The 18,396-nt window shown below is 34.4% G+C and overlaps 1 protein-coding gene across 2 annotated transcripts; it reads left to right on the forward strand.

Moving 5' to 3' along the window:
- On the forward strand, window positions 1-7,301 carry Hsp21.4 (heat shock protein hsp21.4). Of its 2 annotated transcripts, XM_089732388.1 has the most exons (4): window positions 134-529; window positions 2,643-2,696; window positions 5,794-5,974; window positions 6,437-7,301. In XM_089732388.1, the coding sequence occupies exons 1-4, from the start codon at window positions 342-344 to the stop codon at window positions 6,629-6,631; spliced, it is 618 nt and encodes a 205-aa protein (XP_089588514.1). In that variant the 5' UTR covers window positions 134-341; the 3' UTR covers window positions 6,632-7,301. The 2 variants fall into 2 exon arrangements, with proteins under 2 accessions (XP_028032837.1, XP_089588514.1); XM_028177036.2 differs by lacking the exon at window positions 2,643-2,696 and having other exon boundaries at window positions 1-529.
- The last annotated feature ends 11,095 nt before the right edge of the window (window positions 7,302-18,396 follow it).

An 18,396-nucleotide genomic window follows, 5' to 3' on the forward strand; every position in this document is an offset into this window, starting at 1 on the left:
CGCGGTGGATACCGCCATCGCATCTTTGCGTCTCTGCAGTCTGCATCATCATGGATGGATGGGTATCCGAGGTGAGGTATGAGGAGACGTGGAATGAGCGAGAAGGCATAGTGTGGGCCGAATGCCGAGTGACGCGGAGCAACTCCGCGACGGCGTTCGAACGTGAGGCTATTTAAAACAGTGCGCAAGCCCCCTGGCGTCGAGTCTACAGTGGACGACTAATGATCAGTACTGTCTTGTCAGCCGTCGAGTGCGTATTATTCCAGTGAAACGTGTTTACGCGAGAACGTTTCAGTGTTTGTTTAGTTTCTACAATTTCCACGCGGCAAATAACGTGAAAAATGGCTGACAGTGGTCTCAAGAGAAATATCCCCATCAAGCTTGGTGATTTTTCGGTTATCGATACAGAATTCTCAAGCATCAGAGAGCGCTTCGATGCCGAAATGAGGAAGATGGAAGAAGAAATGAGCAAATTCAGATCAGAACTCATGAACAGAGAAAGCAACAATTTCTTCAAGAGCACAACTAGGTATATATTTTAAAATAATACATGAATATTTTATAAAACATAATTTAGTTTTCAATATTTTACAGTGACAAAGTTACCCACAATTAGCAGGAAAAATAAAAATAACATTAAAATAATGTGTTGCTACGTCGAACATTGACAATTTCATCTTTTTATTATAACTTTAGCACGCCAGCCTTGAACTCCTGACACGGTATCTTTTTAATTTAATAAGTTGGGTACTTGGGTTATTCGATAACCACCGCCTATCTTCGTTTAAGAAAGTTTACTTTGCCCTAAGGGCATTATCCGCAACCGTGGTCCGGAACGGCATCAACTGCAGACATCTTATTCGCCTCCATTTAAAGCGTGCAGCGATACGTAAGCCCGACGCGGGATGATGTCATAAATAGAAATAGCGCCGGCTGCGGCGGCTTACAACACGTAAAATTTTGTTGCTAAAACTAAGAAATGCACGAAAGGACAAACAAGACGCCGCACATAACACGTACCTACGGCTCTCGATTGTTCCGAGATAAACAATTTCAAGTAACTTGTTGTTAGATCATAATTTTTTAACTGATATCTAATCCATTTAACATTATCAATAAAATTACAGATACCGGTAAGTAGCAGAGATCAAGCATCCACACTGATAATGGTTTTAATGTAGAATCGTGATAGTAAAAAAGTATCAATATATTGAAAAGTGACCTTTTTACTCAGCTGCCGCTATTCACTCTTTCAGAGCTGACCATTTACTTATTTATTCAGTAGGTAGTTATGACTAAAATGTTCGAATATTGTTAAATTTACGATTACTTTATCTTTTCACTAAAACAGATCAATGTTGAACTATTATGTTTTGTTAAGGTTCAAATTTAATCGCCAGTTATTCGGGTTTTTAACGTGAAAGTCCGTTCGATACGAATAATTTTAACGCCGAGTGTGGGCATGACCAAAGTTGTTTGCAGGAGTATATTGAAGTTATGTTAATAGCTTGACCACATGACCCACTTGGAGCAAGTCGGGGCTGTTTCAGCTGTAGTTTTGTGATGCAATACCAACCTTCACTCAACGTTGCACTACCCAAAGTATAGATGACCGCGGAAAACTTGAGAAATTCGCGTAAATCTAAATGGAAAACAAGCATTACGTGTTAACATTGATTTATGATCTCTTTGAATGCGTAGCTAAAATTTTACATTCACGGTTTCATTGGAAAGATACTTAGTAATTTTTTAAGTGTGGGTATTGCATTTGAACAAGTCCGCCCATGCCGTCTTGATCGAGTAGATGATTGTAATACTGCGTGGGTAGTTGTCTTAAAAGGTGAACTGTTTGTCTTATTTGGCTATAGTGACAGTTGCTTACGATAAAGATCCTGAATAATTAAATTACGTTGACACGATTGTGTGCTACCTCGTTCCATGGCAACGGAGTTAGAACAACGTTTTGGTAAAAGTTGGTAGAAAGCTCGCTACGTTTGTTTGCTTTAATTGGAGTATGGTATAATGGCTAATATGTTATTTATGTAGGTATTTTTATTAAATATCTATTTACACCCGAAGGACCGTTATGCTTTATACAAACTTTGTAAAATTTAAATATTATAATCGTATTTGTTAAATAATTATCGCTTTGTTTAATAATTTTAAACACCTTTTACCGATATCGTGTTTGATAATCATATCTATACTTTACGCTAGCTTTACTTCTTTGTGAATTAATTATATATCTATAAATATCAATTATACTGTCAGTTTAACATAGGTTTTTAGCTGAAAAAGTATTAAAGACTATTCAATTTCGTAAATTCTACTAAAACATTTGCAATAAACCTATTCAATTTATAGTCTATTTATGGCCATCGTCTGTGATGGACAAAACGAGGAATTTTTCTTTACTCCCTGCTTTGTTAATAAAAAAGAAAGACTGCTAATAAAGGGAATTGAATTATTAGATCGGATGGAACATTTTCATTTGAAGTATCTCACGTATCACATATCTACTAACGGCATTTTCATAAATGTCACTGAACTCGTTTGTATCATTATCAGTTGTCCATCGGCGTTTCGTATCAAATCGAAAAGATAAATACAGTGAAACTAACAGCATATAATGCTTGTTGCATGTCTTACAATTTCGAATCTGTCTCCTCTGGAGGAGTAACTAAGTCGTCTGAGAGGTAATTGTATATTATTTAATTTTATGTATATTTTATTATAATCTTAAATGTAAATAAATTATTAGATTATATGCATATGTAAAACATTAATATAAACGCATGCACCTCGATGTTCTTTTTCTGCTTGTAGTAATTGAAATTGTATCTTCACTACATAGTATAAAATAAAGTCGCTTTTTCTGTCCCTATATCTGTCCCTATGTATGCTTAAATCTTTAAAACTACGCAACGGATTTTGATGCGGTTTAATAGATAGAGTGATTGAAGAGTAAGGTTTATATGTATAATAACATCCATTAAATAGTGGAGAAATCAATAATAAATTACAGTTTTCGAAGCGAAGCGAGAGCGGGTCGCTAGTAGCTTATATTTTACTTTGGAATGTAGATTAGGGAAATTGTTTTTAAAAATATTCTCTATCTATATGTAGATAAATAGAATCCGACAGTACTTATTTTACAAAATAAAACATGTAGCATATAAGTTAAAGTATGAGAAGTTTTAATTTGAAATGTCTACAGCTGCAACGGCACTCATTAATTCTTTTGTTTCTCTTGATTGCTATGACAGAGAATGTAACGACTATTAAAACCACAATGCTATGTAATGTAATTAAAACTAGTTATGGTTTAATCTTGAATCTATTTTATAAATTTTTAAGTCGCTACTGACACCCGAAGTAACAGAAATCGTAAAATACGCGTTTTTAATTACATCTAAGGCTCGGGTGCTCCAGTAAATAATAATAAATCATTATTTTCTCATTTTCAAATTCCCAGACAGAGATAGTATGAAATTATAAAAAGAAATATGGGAGGTTAGTAATAGTTGGGTAAATAAAATATTTTTGAAGCCATCCACACACTTACATACCTATGTACATTTTAGATTATTTTATTTTACTTTACGGCACGTTTTGTTCCAGAGAGAACACGAATGCTCTAGTTTTGTCTTTCGTAATACGACGTAGAATATTCGCTACTTCCAACATGCCCGGAGATGATTATGTAATAGTATGTAGGCATACAGGTTCATCACAGGTTTGAATGTCTCCCACGGTTGATAACTGAATACATTGGTTTTATTATTTGCTCACTCTAATATCGATGATCTCATTATTTGTTGACACGACCTTGCGGCTACACAGATGACACGAACATGACATCACGCTTGATAATCAATTACTTATACTTACATAAAAAAACGAAAAGCTAAAATGCAATTGAAAATATCCAGCATTATCCATTTCAATTGTTGATCCAATGCTATGTGGATTATTGAATTCTATTATCAAGAAAAAATACCAATCATTTATGGTACTATCAACAACGCGTCACCACCGAGATTATTTAAATTCTTGTAGATTTTGCGAGATTTTTCAATGTTGTCAGACAATTACAAATTTGACTAAAACATACTAATGTATTACAACTTATTTCCATATTTGGAATATAATTAAAAATGTTGGAGGTAAGTTTGTTCAATCTTAGTAATATATCAGTGCACAGGAAAAATGTTTTGCATACCTCCTTAAAAATCGGACTAATCCGCGTCAGAAAAGCAAAGCTGTACAAACCCACTCTTGTAAAACCGCCCAAAGTCAGTACTCAAAATATGAATTTGGGTGAAACTTAGACTGAAAATAATCGGGTCGTCTTCGTTATATTTCTACCCTGTGCACAGATGACGGGAAAGTACGTCTGAGTGGCCAGGATCCGATTTTCGCTATCATTATATAAAGCCTTTGATCGTCAGGCCTTTTCTCGACCAACCTCTGTACTTGTATGCGCTTGGACCCAACAGTGAGTTATTTGGTCCACCTGTACTCCAGAGCAATTAACATTGTCTCTTTTCTACTTCAAGCTTCGAATGTGGTAAAGATAATCCAGAACAGTAGTTCGATCACCAGCATCATTAATTTTATCATATACAGCACCTCAATACTTAATGAAAATTTGAGAGTGCTTACCAAATATTTTGTAGTGTAGCGTGATATAATTTTGGTTAATCATTACGTAATTAGTGATATTGTACCACCGATGTGATGTTTTTGATAAAACGTACGTTAGAGGGACTTAAATGAATAATGTTTCGTTTTGCACGCCACATGAGACTTAGATTACAAGCTGACTTTAAATTACTTTAATAGCTTTCATATTTCCATACGCGTATTAAAAAATACATGAGTTGAATTTAAATAAATCTACGTTTTTTTTATAATTAAGGCCATGTATACCAATCTTAATTTACACGTATTTCATAGATAATAAGATTTAAATTTAAAACAAATCCATTTCATTTAAATTCTTTTAATTAATCAAATTAATTTCGACGACTTGTGAAAACCAACGAAAATGCTATGCACAGTATTATTATTCAAATGCAGTGTAGAAGCGAGTTTTGTTTTATCACAAGTTTTCAAGGGCATAGCGACCTTTAAGCCACGTTAATAGTTACAACGAACATACCTATATAGTTCAATTATGATTATTTAACAATTCACCGAGCCACACCGAACATAATGGATTGCTCACTTCACTAACGTTACTCGAAGGCCAGTTACCTGAATATGAACTACTTTTATGCAGATCAATATAGTATTACTGTTTGTTGCGCTCGAAACTTCCTTTTAATTAGATGCTTGTCATTTCTAGAATATTTTATAAGTATGAGAATAAAATTATTTCATATATCGTCTTTTCGCATTAAAAGTGTACAATTTCCAAAAATATTCGAAATTGAGTTAATATACGGAATCATTTGGTATCACCAGTATTTTTCTCATAAATACTGTCAAAAGAGCGTAGTTTAGTTTTTTTTTAGTTTAACTTTGTTTTGACTTCTATTAACAAAATTAATACATAATTTTATCTTACTTTAAAAGACAGATAATGTAATTGGTAAAAAATAAAAAATAAATGTTGCAAAGATCATTAAGTAATATTAAAAATATCACATGTTAATAAACCTTTAAAACACTCTCCTGTAAAATTAGTAAGTTTTGAGATTGATTATACAGTTTTAATGCGAGAAGACGTTAAGTCATATATTATGTTCAATAAAATCTTTATTTAGCGTTGTCTCTGAATTTTTACAGCACGACGACATCTTCACAGCACAGTGACAGCAGACAGCTTGCTGAGCCCAGTCACTGGGATAGCTTAAACTCGCCGCTCATTCAAGACGAGGGTGACGGCAAGACTCTCAAGCTTCGCTTTGATGTCAGCCAGTACACTCCCGAAGAGATCGTTGTTAAGACTGTCGACAACAAATTACTGGTAAATATCATTCGTATCTGATAAAATCGCAGTCAACTGTATTAAGCCGTTTGCTTTCAGCGATTTGACTGATATTGGCCACATTACGCATGATGCACTCAGCAGATATAGATTCTTATGAGGAAATGTTAAAATTTTCAAAACGTATAGGTATTATTACCCAGTATTTTGAGGACAACCAATGATAGAGTTTATTTTTTATTTGTTTTTGTCATAACTGCGGTGTATTTTATACTTTAAAATAATTTATGTTTTGCTTAAAAAAACGTTACATTTTTGAAATCAGTCTTTATTTATGTACACAACATAGAAATTGGCTCGCATAACATTCACAGCGCAGGCAACTTGCCAACAATATAGATTCGTTTTGTGCACCGGAGCTCTCGTTTTTATCGGGGTCAAGAAACACAGTCATCTTGAACAGACAGGAATTTTAAATACCGATTTATGTGATGATTTCAGGTCCACGCCAAACACGAGGAGAAATCTGATACGAAATCTGTGTACAGAGAATACAACAGGGAGTTTTTGTTGCCCAAGGGAACAAATCCTGAGGCCATTAAGTCTTCGCTGTCCCGGGACGGTGTGCTTACCGTGGAAGCGCCCTTGCCACAACTCGCCATCACGGACAGGAACATTCCTATCCAGAAGCACTGAGCGGTCTCATCATTCGCCACGAGTCCACTGAGGCAGCAGATATTCCATAACTGTTAATAATTTATTTTTAATTTACGTTTATAAATTAAAATAAGAAAAAAATCGGCGTTATTTATTTAGAATCTTATTTTAGTGAATCTCAAAATTTATTAACACCACATACTCGTTGTAATCTGTCAATTAATGTTTTTGCGTATTCCAATTTGCGTTGTGGGACACGGTCTGCGTGTTAATGTTGCTTTAGTGACATTCGCTTTCACTGTGCTAGTGGAGTTTGAAGTTGGTATAATTATTTGTCGTGATTGTAACAAAAATGAATTATAATGTACCATTCTCAATCCATTCAGATGGTTTGAAGAAAATTTTATTCATATTTTATTAGTTTCTTACGCCATCAAGCTCCAACTATAAAATGAGCTAACGCGTGTTCAATGTAGTATTGAAAGTACTGTGAATTGTTTTAAGAATAATCGGCTATGACAACGACGAATGGAAAGTGTCTTATATATAAAAATGTCCATTTTGCTTAATGCCACCTGCTAATAGCAGCGATAAGTAGGATATTAATGAAATACACCAATTTAACAGCTTAACTTGATACACATTTATATTTTAGTACAAACAGTTGTTACGAATGTTTTAGATGTCAAATAAAATAAATAAAAACGTACTTTTTTATTTTATTAACTACCATTAGACAATAATTACATTAGAAAATAAAGAAAGAAAACACATGATAGAAAAAAATTGATCTATCATTATGAACTTCAATAATAGCCATAATTACAGAACAAATCTGATCTAATATTAAATACCTAGAATTGAATGAATAAAAAAAAAAAAATATTACCACAATTGCCAAAAGTTGACTTCTGCTGGTTCTAAAATTTAGTATTTGTGTAAGCGAAAACAGAAGCCGCTTATTGCTGCAATTCTGCTTCTTAATAAGATTTAAAAATGCTATTATTCTTATTATTTTATTGAGATGTTTTGTGTAGTGAGTTAGTTGTGTAGTTAAGCGTCTATTTCATGGCAATCCAGACATTCTGATTAAACGTCGAAAAGAAAGTACGCAAGGAAATGTGTATTGTAAACTACCAACAGAAATTACTGCTTTTACAGTGTTACGATTGTGAAAACAATAGCTCAGCGGATGCCATCTGCAAATAACCATAACTCCGCGCCGTGACGTCATGCCCGCCGGAAAGTGACTAATACCAGCGGTAACACGATCGCTACGGAATATAAAACATTTTCATGTTACTAGTGTGGTTCAACGTATGCAATTTATTTATGGGGGCCAGTTTTATGTAAATATTTAACGTCATTTCGATGTTATCGTAAATGTAAATTTAGATTTGTAGATCGAGGTGTTGTAGAATATTAAAATTAAATTAACGGTTCAAGGAAATATCGAGGAGTTTGGTTAAAAACGTTTTTTGACTATTTTTATTTTAGGCTATATATTTTTAGGTTTTATAGGCTATTTCTATTGCGCTAGATATTGCGAACTCACCGATAACCTGGTGTTAGGTGTTCTATAAACATTTTAACGTGAATATTGCCATGTGTGGTTGTAATCTCAATTCCATTGGCTGTAAACATGCAGGGTTGAGGATTTGCACGTCTGCGGTGTATCGCGTTCTGACCTGGCAGGCTGGTTCTGACCCAGTGGGGTATCCCGGAACACCAACGGCATCCCCCGGGCGGTCTGGCAGGGCCGCCGTACCGCGGACTATCGCCTCGACAACCCGACGGTCCTCGGAGTGGCGCCGTGAGTCTGGTTGTAGTGTTGACCGCGGGAACCCTTCTACTCTGACCGGGTTCTGAGATCAGACGTCGGATGTAAGAGTGCAGGGGAGTTTAGTGCGGTAGGGCCCTTAAAATATTAACGGGCCCGCAGTCTGCTTCCAACATCTGCAGATCTGCAGATCTTCTGCACATTGCTAGGCGCGAGAACCTCGTAGGAGGGTCGGCCCCCGGCCAGAAAATAAAAAAAATACTTCCACAAACTTAGAATCATCACAAGTTGAAGGTTGTTAAAAAAAAAAGGAACCCACTTGTTAAAATTTATGAAATTTTGTAAATCGTTAAATTTATCGTGCACAAAACATTATTTGAAAATACGTATTGGCAAAAGTATGTGCCTAAAATATTATGTGGTGGTAAGGCAGTGAGGTTAAAGCTTTTGGCGGGAAATGAATTAACAAAATACCCTGACTACTGATGATTCGGAATTTTATTTACAGATTGCATAAATATAAAAACTTTGTTGTCGTTTTTTTTTCTTCATCAATTAACATTGAAGTTTTTTATTTTTTTTTATTTTTTTTTTATTGCTTAGATGGGTGGACGAGCTCACACCCCACCTGGTGTTAAGTGGTTACTGGAGCCCATAGACATCCACAACGTAAATGCGCCACCCACCTTGAGATACAAGTTCTAAGGTCTCAAGTATAGTTACAACGGCTGCCCCACCCTTCAAACCGAAACGCATTACTGCTTCACGGCAGAAATAGGCAGGGCGGTGGTACCCACCCGCGCGGACTCACAAGAGGTCCTACCACCAGTAATTACGCAAATTATAATTTTGCGGGTTTCATTTTTATTACACGATGTTATTCCTTCACCGTGGAAGTCAATCGTCAACATTTGTTGAGTACGTATTTCATTAGAAAAATTGGTACCCGCCTGCGGGATTCGAACACCGGTGCATCGCTTCAACACGAATACACCGGACGTCTCATCCGTTAGGCCACGACGACTACAAAGTCTACAAAGTTTGACCGGCGGCTCTCACAGAATAAATGGTAAAAAAAGTACGGGTATAGATTAAATAGTTTTTTCACAATTTATTGTTGTGGGTCGTTATTACTCCGGCTGCATAAGCCTAAGGTTGTGCCCTGCATAAAACGGAAGTAATTCTATGATTGACCACAATTGCACAAGAGATCCGACACGAAGAAATAACGTTGAAATTCCGTTTAAAATGAAACTGATTTCTTAATAAAAGCAAGATCGATGAGTTTAAGCTTACTCACGAAGTTACATCCTGCTTAAGTAAGGTATCAGTTCTCAGTTCCCACTGTAAGATGATAATACACATATACATACGTTTAATAGCTGTATAGGTATGTCTGCGGTCGCCTGTGGGAAATAAGATATGAATGCGGCTCGTGTTTATTGTTGATGTTGCACTTGGATTTTGAGAATAAAAATATATCTGCTAGATTTAAGCGTGTAGAAGAAATGAAAAGACCGGTTATGTTTAGTAAATCTAACATGTCACATACTATTCAGTTCTGGAATCATCTTCGCTCGAGCGCTATGACAACGAGGTTTGAAGAGTCCTAAACTTTAGGTTTAGCGGCTCAGCTATGCCTTTGTCTCCTATGGCAATAAGAAAAAGCTTTCTTCTATTTTAGTTTTATTATATTTGTGTAGCTTTCCCTATTGTTCCTACTACATCAAACTTTAATTAATAAGTACTCGGGCTCAAGTAAAGTTTCTGTCGACTCGTACCTAATATTAAAAAAAATACTCAGCAATTTAATTTTAAGCAATTTAATCGGCAATTTTAATGACTTTCAGTAAATAAATTTAGTTTTTATACTTCTTAATCTTAATCTTTAAAATCTTAACAATTTTACTAGAACCACGTGGTATAGATTTCCTTTTGTTGTAGAGAAAATGCATTGCTTCAGGGATAAATTCCATCAAGTACATAATATATTAATAAAATATATCTTTTACGTTTGTATTTATTACTGCGAAAACTAGAGACTTATAATAAAATTAAACGTAAAAAGACCCTATTTTGTATTTTAGACATTTTTATGAATTTGTTTTTTTTTACTTACTACCTACACTAGAATCCGAGAAGGTGATTGATTCTAAAGGCGAAATCTTCTTTAAGTACACTTTATTAAAGCAAATTAACCTACTTGTGCCAAGTTCGTCATTCAATATGATTTAATCAATTTTGAAACATATTTTTATTTTTAATTTATTGCACTGCATGCATATTATATTAGATTGGCACATCCAGTTTTCTCGTGGGCGTAATTTAATTACATTTAATTATCAATTACGTAACATTTTCATAATTCCGTTTAGAATGCACACATAAATGTGTTTAATTTCAAATTGTTGCAATAAAGGAATTTGTATAACTTGCATTTTGTGTGTTTTAAATAATAAGTAATCATAAAATTATTAATTAATCTAATTACACACGCGATATCAATTATTCGCATTAGTTGTCATTCCCAAGGTGAGAGCAAGGTTTTTTAACAATAAAATGTGTGTAAGTTTTTAATACGTTTAACTAGTTATTGGATAAATTATTCCTGATTATTTTTAACTGGCAGAATGAGATGTCAAGGCAATTCTTGAAACTTTAATTGAACTATGAAAAAAGGGCGTGTTAAATTATAAGAAGTGTCGTTAGACACCCGTTGTATGTTTAATATTCGTATCTAAAGATTTTTGAAGTCCTCAGGTCGTGTACCATTTCTTCTTATATTAACACTTCTTTTTATGATTCAAATAATGCTAGCAGAGCGCTGATGTGCTAGGGAAGATCGTGTCTATTTTTGTCGTAAAACAATATCTGTTTTCTATTTGAAATTTGGGAAAACTTTTACTACAAAATAACTGAGATTTCGATCCGGTCTCAATAATCAACAGTTGGGCTGTGATTGTGAAAAAAATTTAGATCAATCGTTCTTGAAAGGAAGTAACTTGTCATCACGCACGGCGCTTCCGACTCAGAATATACTTAAGTCTTTTAATTATAAATTTTGCTGAAGGGGAAAGGCACGTAATAATGTTTTTTTGGAATCAGTAAATTAGTTAAATAAATATCGGGTTTTTTTTCCCTATCTACGCTGATAGCCATGAGAGGCTATTTCAGCGTAACCTTAACTAGTAGGTGAGTTTACGGGGCTCAAGCCTGACGACGTTGCTAACAAGAAAAAAAAAAAACTGTCCGCACGATCGGGAATCGGGAACAGTTATGCGTCCTCTTTTGGAAATTTCAAATATGTGATAGCAATAATAACACGATAGTGTTAGCAGCGCCGACATACCTACCTTTTTCATGGTTTTGTGACCCGAATTGTGACTGCTAGCAGTTACAAGCGTGAAGTTTACCAGAAATTAATTATGATGGCCTCGTGCAAGTCGTAATTGCCACAAGCGCAACCGTAACCCCTTCAGTATTTTAATTGCCTACTTCCACCCTCTCTATTCGGTCACTACCTACGTTCGAAAAACAGTAAAAATCGTTGTGTAGACGCAGGTTTTAAAAATATATTTCTGTTTAACAGTGTATATTAAGAAGAAAAAAATTATTTATAGCCAACATTAACAAATCTTACATGACGTAAATTATTCAAGTTTCTATATTTAAAATAGATTCATGACTCATGTGTACTGTAAATAAAATCAATACATACATTTTAAGGTGATCTCTCGTTTCTCTGTATTAATACCTATCTATGTATTTCTCATTTATTTTTATCAATGATACCTATGTATTATGATCTTATTATATATGGTAGGTAAGTATTTATAGTTATGTATCTAGTGTTTACTCGCCTAAAATTTAAGTCAAAGCCATCGTGTATTTTATACCGAAACTCAAAATAATTTCACGATAAATAACAATCGAAGTTTCGACCTGTGTTTAGTGCGAGTTTTTTAACGTTCTCGATAGCGTAAAAGTTAACACCAATTTTTATTCAGTTGGAACAGCGCCTCGAGCGGAAAACCTAGGCAAAAGTTCCAACTTCATACAAATTTGAATTAACTTTTACGTTATCGTGAACGTTAAAAAGCTCGCACTAAGCAAACTGATGTCTCAAAATTAATGGCAACGTTCACGTTGTGATGACTATAGGCTCCGGTTACCACTTCACAACACGTGGACCGTGAGCTCGTCAACCATATTACGTTCATTGTACCTACCCTTACGCAATTAAATAAAAATCATTACACCCGTTTTAAATTATTATCTTCATACATAGTTACTAATTTAATAACTGATTTATTCTAAATTTTTAGATTGGTAATGTACCTATAGTTTACGTTTTATGAATGTGCAATCTCTTTAACAAGGACATGCCTATACATACATGGAGTCATACTTTCGAATTACTTACGTAGGTTGTTATTTAAATACTTCGGGTTACGAGGTTCAAGACGCAGCATACAAAACTGAAAATGACTCACGCGAAACGGAACCAAAAATAGAAACGTAATCCAGTGAAAAACAAGAACAAGAAAAACAAATGATTAAACATTCGCTTATTCGCAAGAAGGATAAACAAATGTACAGTCACTGTGAAATTCGGTTTAATGGTGAATAACAACAGACAAACTGTATTAATAAAAGTATCATCAACTGTTAGCATAGTACGATGTAAATTAACGTGAATTAATTCAGTTCATTGGCAAAAGTTGTTCTTCGAGAATAAATGAGAAGGTTGACCTGATTGAAAATTCGCAAGTGGCGATCGTAATTTTAAATAACAGCGCTTACGTAATGCATAGTGATGCATGTCAACTTTATGAATTACTGTCCGAGTTCGTATGAAATGTAATGATTAAAAGTGCCGTACATATTGGCCACGGAATTGGGTCGACTCTATGCATCAGTCATTTTGGCTAGTCATACTAATAAATTGGCTGCAAGATCAACGTGGGAACGTTAGTTTAATGTTGACATGTTTATGAACAGCAATTATAATGTAGTCACTAAACAACTTATATTTTGAGGTTGACGGGCCGTCTATTATAACGTGTAATTATGAAGAAAATTCAAAAGAATCGATAAATAGTTCGTATGATAATTTTGTTAAAACGAAACTACCAGAAAGTTCTGAGAAGAACTAGCGAAAATAACACAGGGACTTACTTATCTTTTTAAAAATATAAATTTTGCACATTCGCGTGTTATTAATGAATTTGATAACGATTATATTTTGTTTTCATAAATAAAATTGAAATTTTGTTTTTTAGTAGTCAGATTACTCAAGTTTTAAATGAGAATAGCGATTTAGCTATTTTTGGACGAACAATTTTAGTATAAAATTTAACGACCACCGGGTCCTAATCAATGAAGTAGGAAACCTATGGAAATGAAACGTCAACCAAAATTTCGTGCCACTGTGACGTCATCTGGCCACAAAACATGGCGGCTTTAGTGCTGTACAAAAGATTTCAATGTTATCAGGTTTTATCGATAAACGTTCTTGGCTCATTTTATTTTAAATATTGTTGAGTATTATTTATTTGTAGAATTTATACTTTAATGGGAAGTAAGTAGGTATATTGTTATGTGCAAATATGATATGATTTAGATGGGTGAAATCTAAGACAAGTTAGTCCTTCGAATTTGCCAAGTAAACGATATGATGATTTTTAAAAGTTGCTACACTGATTTTATAAAGTTGTCGTTTGTCGCAAAACATAAAGATATGGCGTAGTTCAAAGCCATCAGCCCATTTCTAGCATGCTAAATGTTATCGTATTTTGAGTACGTGTTTTTCTTAGACTATTACAATCTATTTTAATTGTTTTGCTGACTCTAAAGTCCGTAACATACTACCGCAGCGCACCCCAAGGAAGGTGCGCCGCACCATTTGAATCACTTTCGCTTGAGAGTGATTCAAATTTTAAACTTATCAAGGGACCGCGTGAAAAAAAAAAACACCTACAGAACATTTATTCATTAATTACAAACGTCATTCCTTGTGACTTCCTCTCTAAAATCACTTAATTATTAAATATTTAACAAATTTACAATAGTGTTTTACTCACTGCGGAATAAAACTATTTTATTTAAATAGTTCCGAAGAGATTTTGTCGGTAGCTTTTTCCCGAAATATCTAAACAAAATGTTTTGATGACATATTTTAAAGTGGTATTTATGATTAGTGTCATGATCAATAGATTCCGACCGAAAAATGGATTTTTCGGATGAGGGCTCCATAATGAATTTAAATACATATAGATAATAGTTTTAGGGCATCGACTTTCTTGAGATCCTATAAAATACGTTTTAATTATTATTTTTGTATGTTTTAAGCATGATAAATTATGAAATTTTATATAATCAATCATATTAAATCGATATCAAAGTCAATAAATAATGTACAACCCAAAACAGACGGCCGAACTGACGTGACAATGACATTTGGCGCGCTAAACATGGCGGATTTTCGGCCTCATTAGACGGAGACGGAGATATTTACGTATATTCATGTTTCATTTTATGTAGGCACTGAAATACTGTTATATTGTTTTCCTGCGAGTTAAAGTGCTGAGTAAGAAAGAGATAGATATATGTTTATGTATGTGCCTTCAAAATGGGTGCTATTTATATATGCAATTGTACGTATAGAACAATATGTCGTGTCCCTACTATATAGGTCTATGCCCAAAACAGACGGCCGAACTGACGTGACAATGACATTTGGCGCGCTAAACATGGCGGATTTTCGGCCTCATTAGACGGAGACGGAGATATTTACGTATATTCATGTTTCATTTTATGTAGGCACTGAAATACTGTTATATTGTTTTCCTGCGAGTTAAAGTGCTGAGTAAGAAAGAGATAGATATATGTTTATGTATGTGCCTTCAAAATGGGTGCTATTTATATATGCAATTGTACGTATAGAACAATATGTCGTGTCCCTACTATATAGGTCTATGGTCCTAATGGACCGATGTTGATGAGTTTTCGAGACAAAATATATTATGGGATCTGGCAAGTGACGCTGCAATTAAATCCGAGATTTAACAGTTTGTTTCTCCTATTTACACGATTTTAAAGTATAGCCTCGCATGCTGGTGTGCGTATTTAAAAATAAGGTGGTTATTTTATTATTAAGATTTTAGTTTGCAGATTCTCAAAATAATATTATACCTATAAATTTTCTAAAACGGTGCTTTTTTAACTTAAGAAATGAATATAAAATGTAATGTAAAGATAGTCTTGATGTCGTCGTGGTCTAAAGCATAATAAAAGATTCGAATCTCAGGCGGGTACCAATTTTTCTAATTAAATACGTAGTCAACAAATGTTCACGATTGACTTTCACGGTGAAGGAATAATAACATCATGTAATAAAAATCAAACCCGCAAAATTATAATTTACGTAATTAGGTACTTGTGGTAAGACCACTTGTGAGTACGCGCGGGAAATTACCACCACCCTGCCTATTTTTGCCGTGAAGCAGTAATGCGTTTCGGTTTGACGGGTGGGGCAGCCGTTGTAAACTACTTGAGACCTTAGAACTTATATCTCAAGGTGGGTGGCATATTTATGTTGTAGATGTCTATGGGCTCCAGTAACCACTTAACATCAGGTGGGCTGTGAGCACGTCCACCCAAGTAATCAATAAAAAAGTCTTGTAAAGATGTTATCACGACTAAAATGACACAAGTCTGAGAAAGTGTGTCCCTTTTGAAACTACAACGTAGAATTGCTTTGCAGCAAAAATGATCGAATGACAATGGACCGTACCAGTTTTGCAAAATACCTTAGCACCCAATGCTTCAGATATGTAGAGGCTGAAGGATAAGAAACTAGTTCGAGGTAAATAGATAAGAACACTGTCGAAGTACTTACTACAGGACGTACCGGTAAAATGAGGCGATTAGGGACAAATTCCAACTTTATGACCAATTTTAAGGTAGTTGTTGATGTATATAATGCTATATCAGGATCAAAATGATTGAGTCTTGGGGACATCTTTGTTGTCCAATTTAAAACTACGCAACTAGCATTCCAGTTTAAGCAAAAAAAGCAAAATAGGTGTAATCCCTATTTACCCGAAAATTGCGGTTAAATGGGACGAAATGAGAAATTTGCTAGGGTTGTAGGGTTTTAATTTATTTATTTAGTTTGCATAAAAAATAATGAAAAGCTGAAAAAAGTACATGGGAGATGTCACCTCTCCCCCACTCTGAACAAATATTAAATATTTTATTATGTATTACTTAGACATTTTTGTCCACCTTGAGATTTCATTGTTCTTGTTACATGTCTGTGCAAAATCGACTTACTTATATTAAATTGCTTAGCTATTTCAACTAAAGACTTATTCCCAATTTTATAGGCTTCTATTGCTGTTTTTAATATTAAGGGATCATAAGGCTTTGCACTCTTTGATACAAACACGCTAGGCATATCTAAAAATAGAAAACAATACGTAACTGATAATATAAATATTTACCAAACAATAAATAACACATTGATAATTTTGAATCTAGCCAAAAACATCATGAATAAACCAGATTTACCAACAAATTTAAAAAATATTGTTATAACTACATAGACAACCCTACAAACCTGTACCTATTTATACTTAGGTCGTTTCCATTTCACGTATTCTCATCCCAATTGACCCTTTTTTCGTTGTTATTTGTACCTAAGACGTCCCCAATATCCCAAAAACAACAGATTTTTACATGTATTTTTATTTTATCAAATACATTAAAACCAATAACAACTGAGACTTATAATAGCCGGCAAACTTCTTGAGCATTTGTTGACGTAGTGGGGGTAAGTTTGCGCATGGTACACTCACGTGCAAAAACATTATTTACTCTGCGTCATAATGCAATTAAATTATTAAAATCAACATATGTATTTATTTATATATTTATGAGAACATCAACAAAAAATATAGGTTAATAATTGTAATAATTTAATCTTGGGGTAAAATAGATATTCCTTCTATTAAGTCAAAACTAGAGCTGTTGCCAGGTCTTGGTTCAGTTGAAGCGAAGCTGGTATTTGTAATTTTTTTTTTCGTTATCATAATCTTGACCATCATCATCACTGTTTTTATCACCCGAGTTGCTATCATCGTGATGAGTCGACATAGGGATCATCGGTGTAGTTTACAACTCGGTCGGTTCGGTCTACTTTTTTGTCTATAATTAATTATTTTTTTGAAGATATTGGATTCGTAGTAATCGAATGTAACTTTTTTCAATTATCAGCTTCCGATTATTTACTGTTTTTTTTCATCTGAAGCCTAGCTCTTTCATAATTCGTCGTAAACTTCATACCGAGCCATTAAAGTTTATATCTTCTTTAAATTTTTCGAAGCATTTCTACGGTACGGAGTTTCGCTGCTTGTTATGTAGTTATTATGATTACATCTTTTTATTACAGATTGAACGAAACTATCCATTCCGGTAACTTTCTTCTTCCCTGATCTTTTCTTACCCGGAGTCCGAAACACGGCGAGCAAGCCAGAGCCTTTAGCTTCGTTAATAATGCACCTAACAGTACTCACGGATGTTTTTGTTGCTTCCGAAGTCTGTTTTACTTTTTCCCATATAATTCTTCCCCTGTTTTATAAAGAAGCAATATACGTCGTACACAATTTTTCTACCCTTTCTTTGAATACTACACCAGTTTGTCGCGGCATAGTGTATTTTTTATAAAAAATCAACAAACACTCAACAAATAGCAATGGCAACAAAGTCAACAAGCAATTATAACAAATAACTTAACGATTAATAACGACAGACTTTTCACTGTACGCAAGCGTACTTTTGGGAGCAAGCGGCACGAGGGCGCGGTGCGGGACGCAAGGTTCGATTGATCTACCAATAACGCGCTCAATACGATTTCCCCTGCCGTCGCGCCTCACCCTCACCACCAAAGTGATCTAAAATTCGGTTCTGCGCAGTCAAGGTCATTTGCTCAAGAAGTTTGCCGGTTACTATACCTTTAATA

Source organism: Bombyx mandarina, chromosome 13, assembly GCF_030267445.1.
Source record: "Bombyx mandarina strain Sakado chromosome 13, ASM3026744v2".
Classification (NCBI taxonomy): Eukaryota; Metazoa; Arthropoda; class Insecta; order Lepidoptera; family Bombycidae; genus Bombyx; species Bombyx mandarina.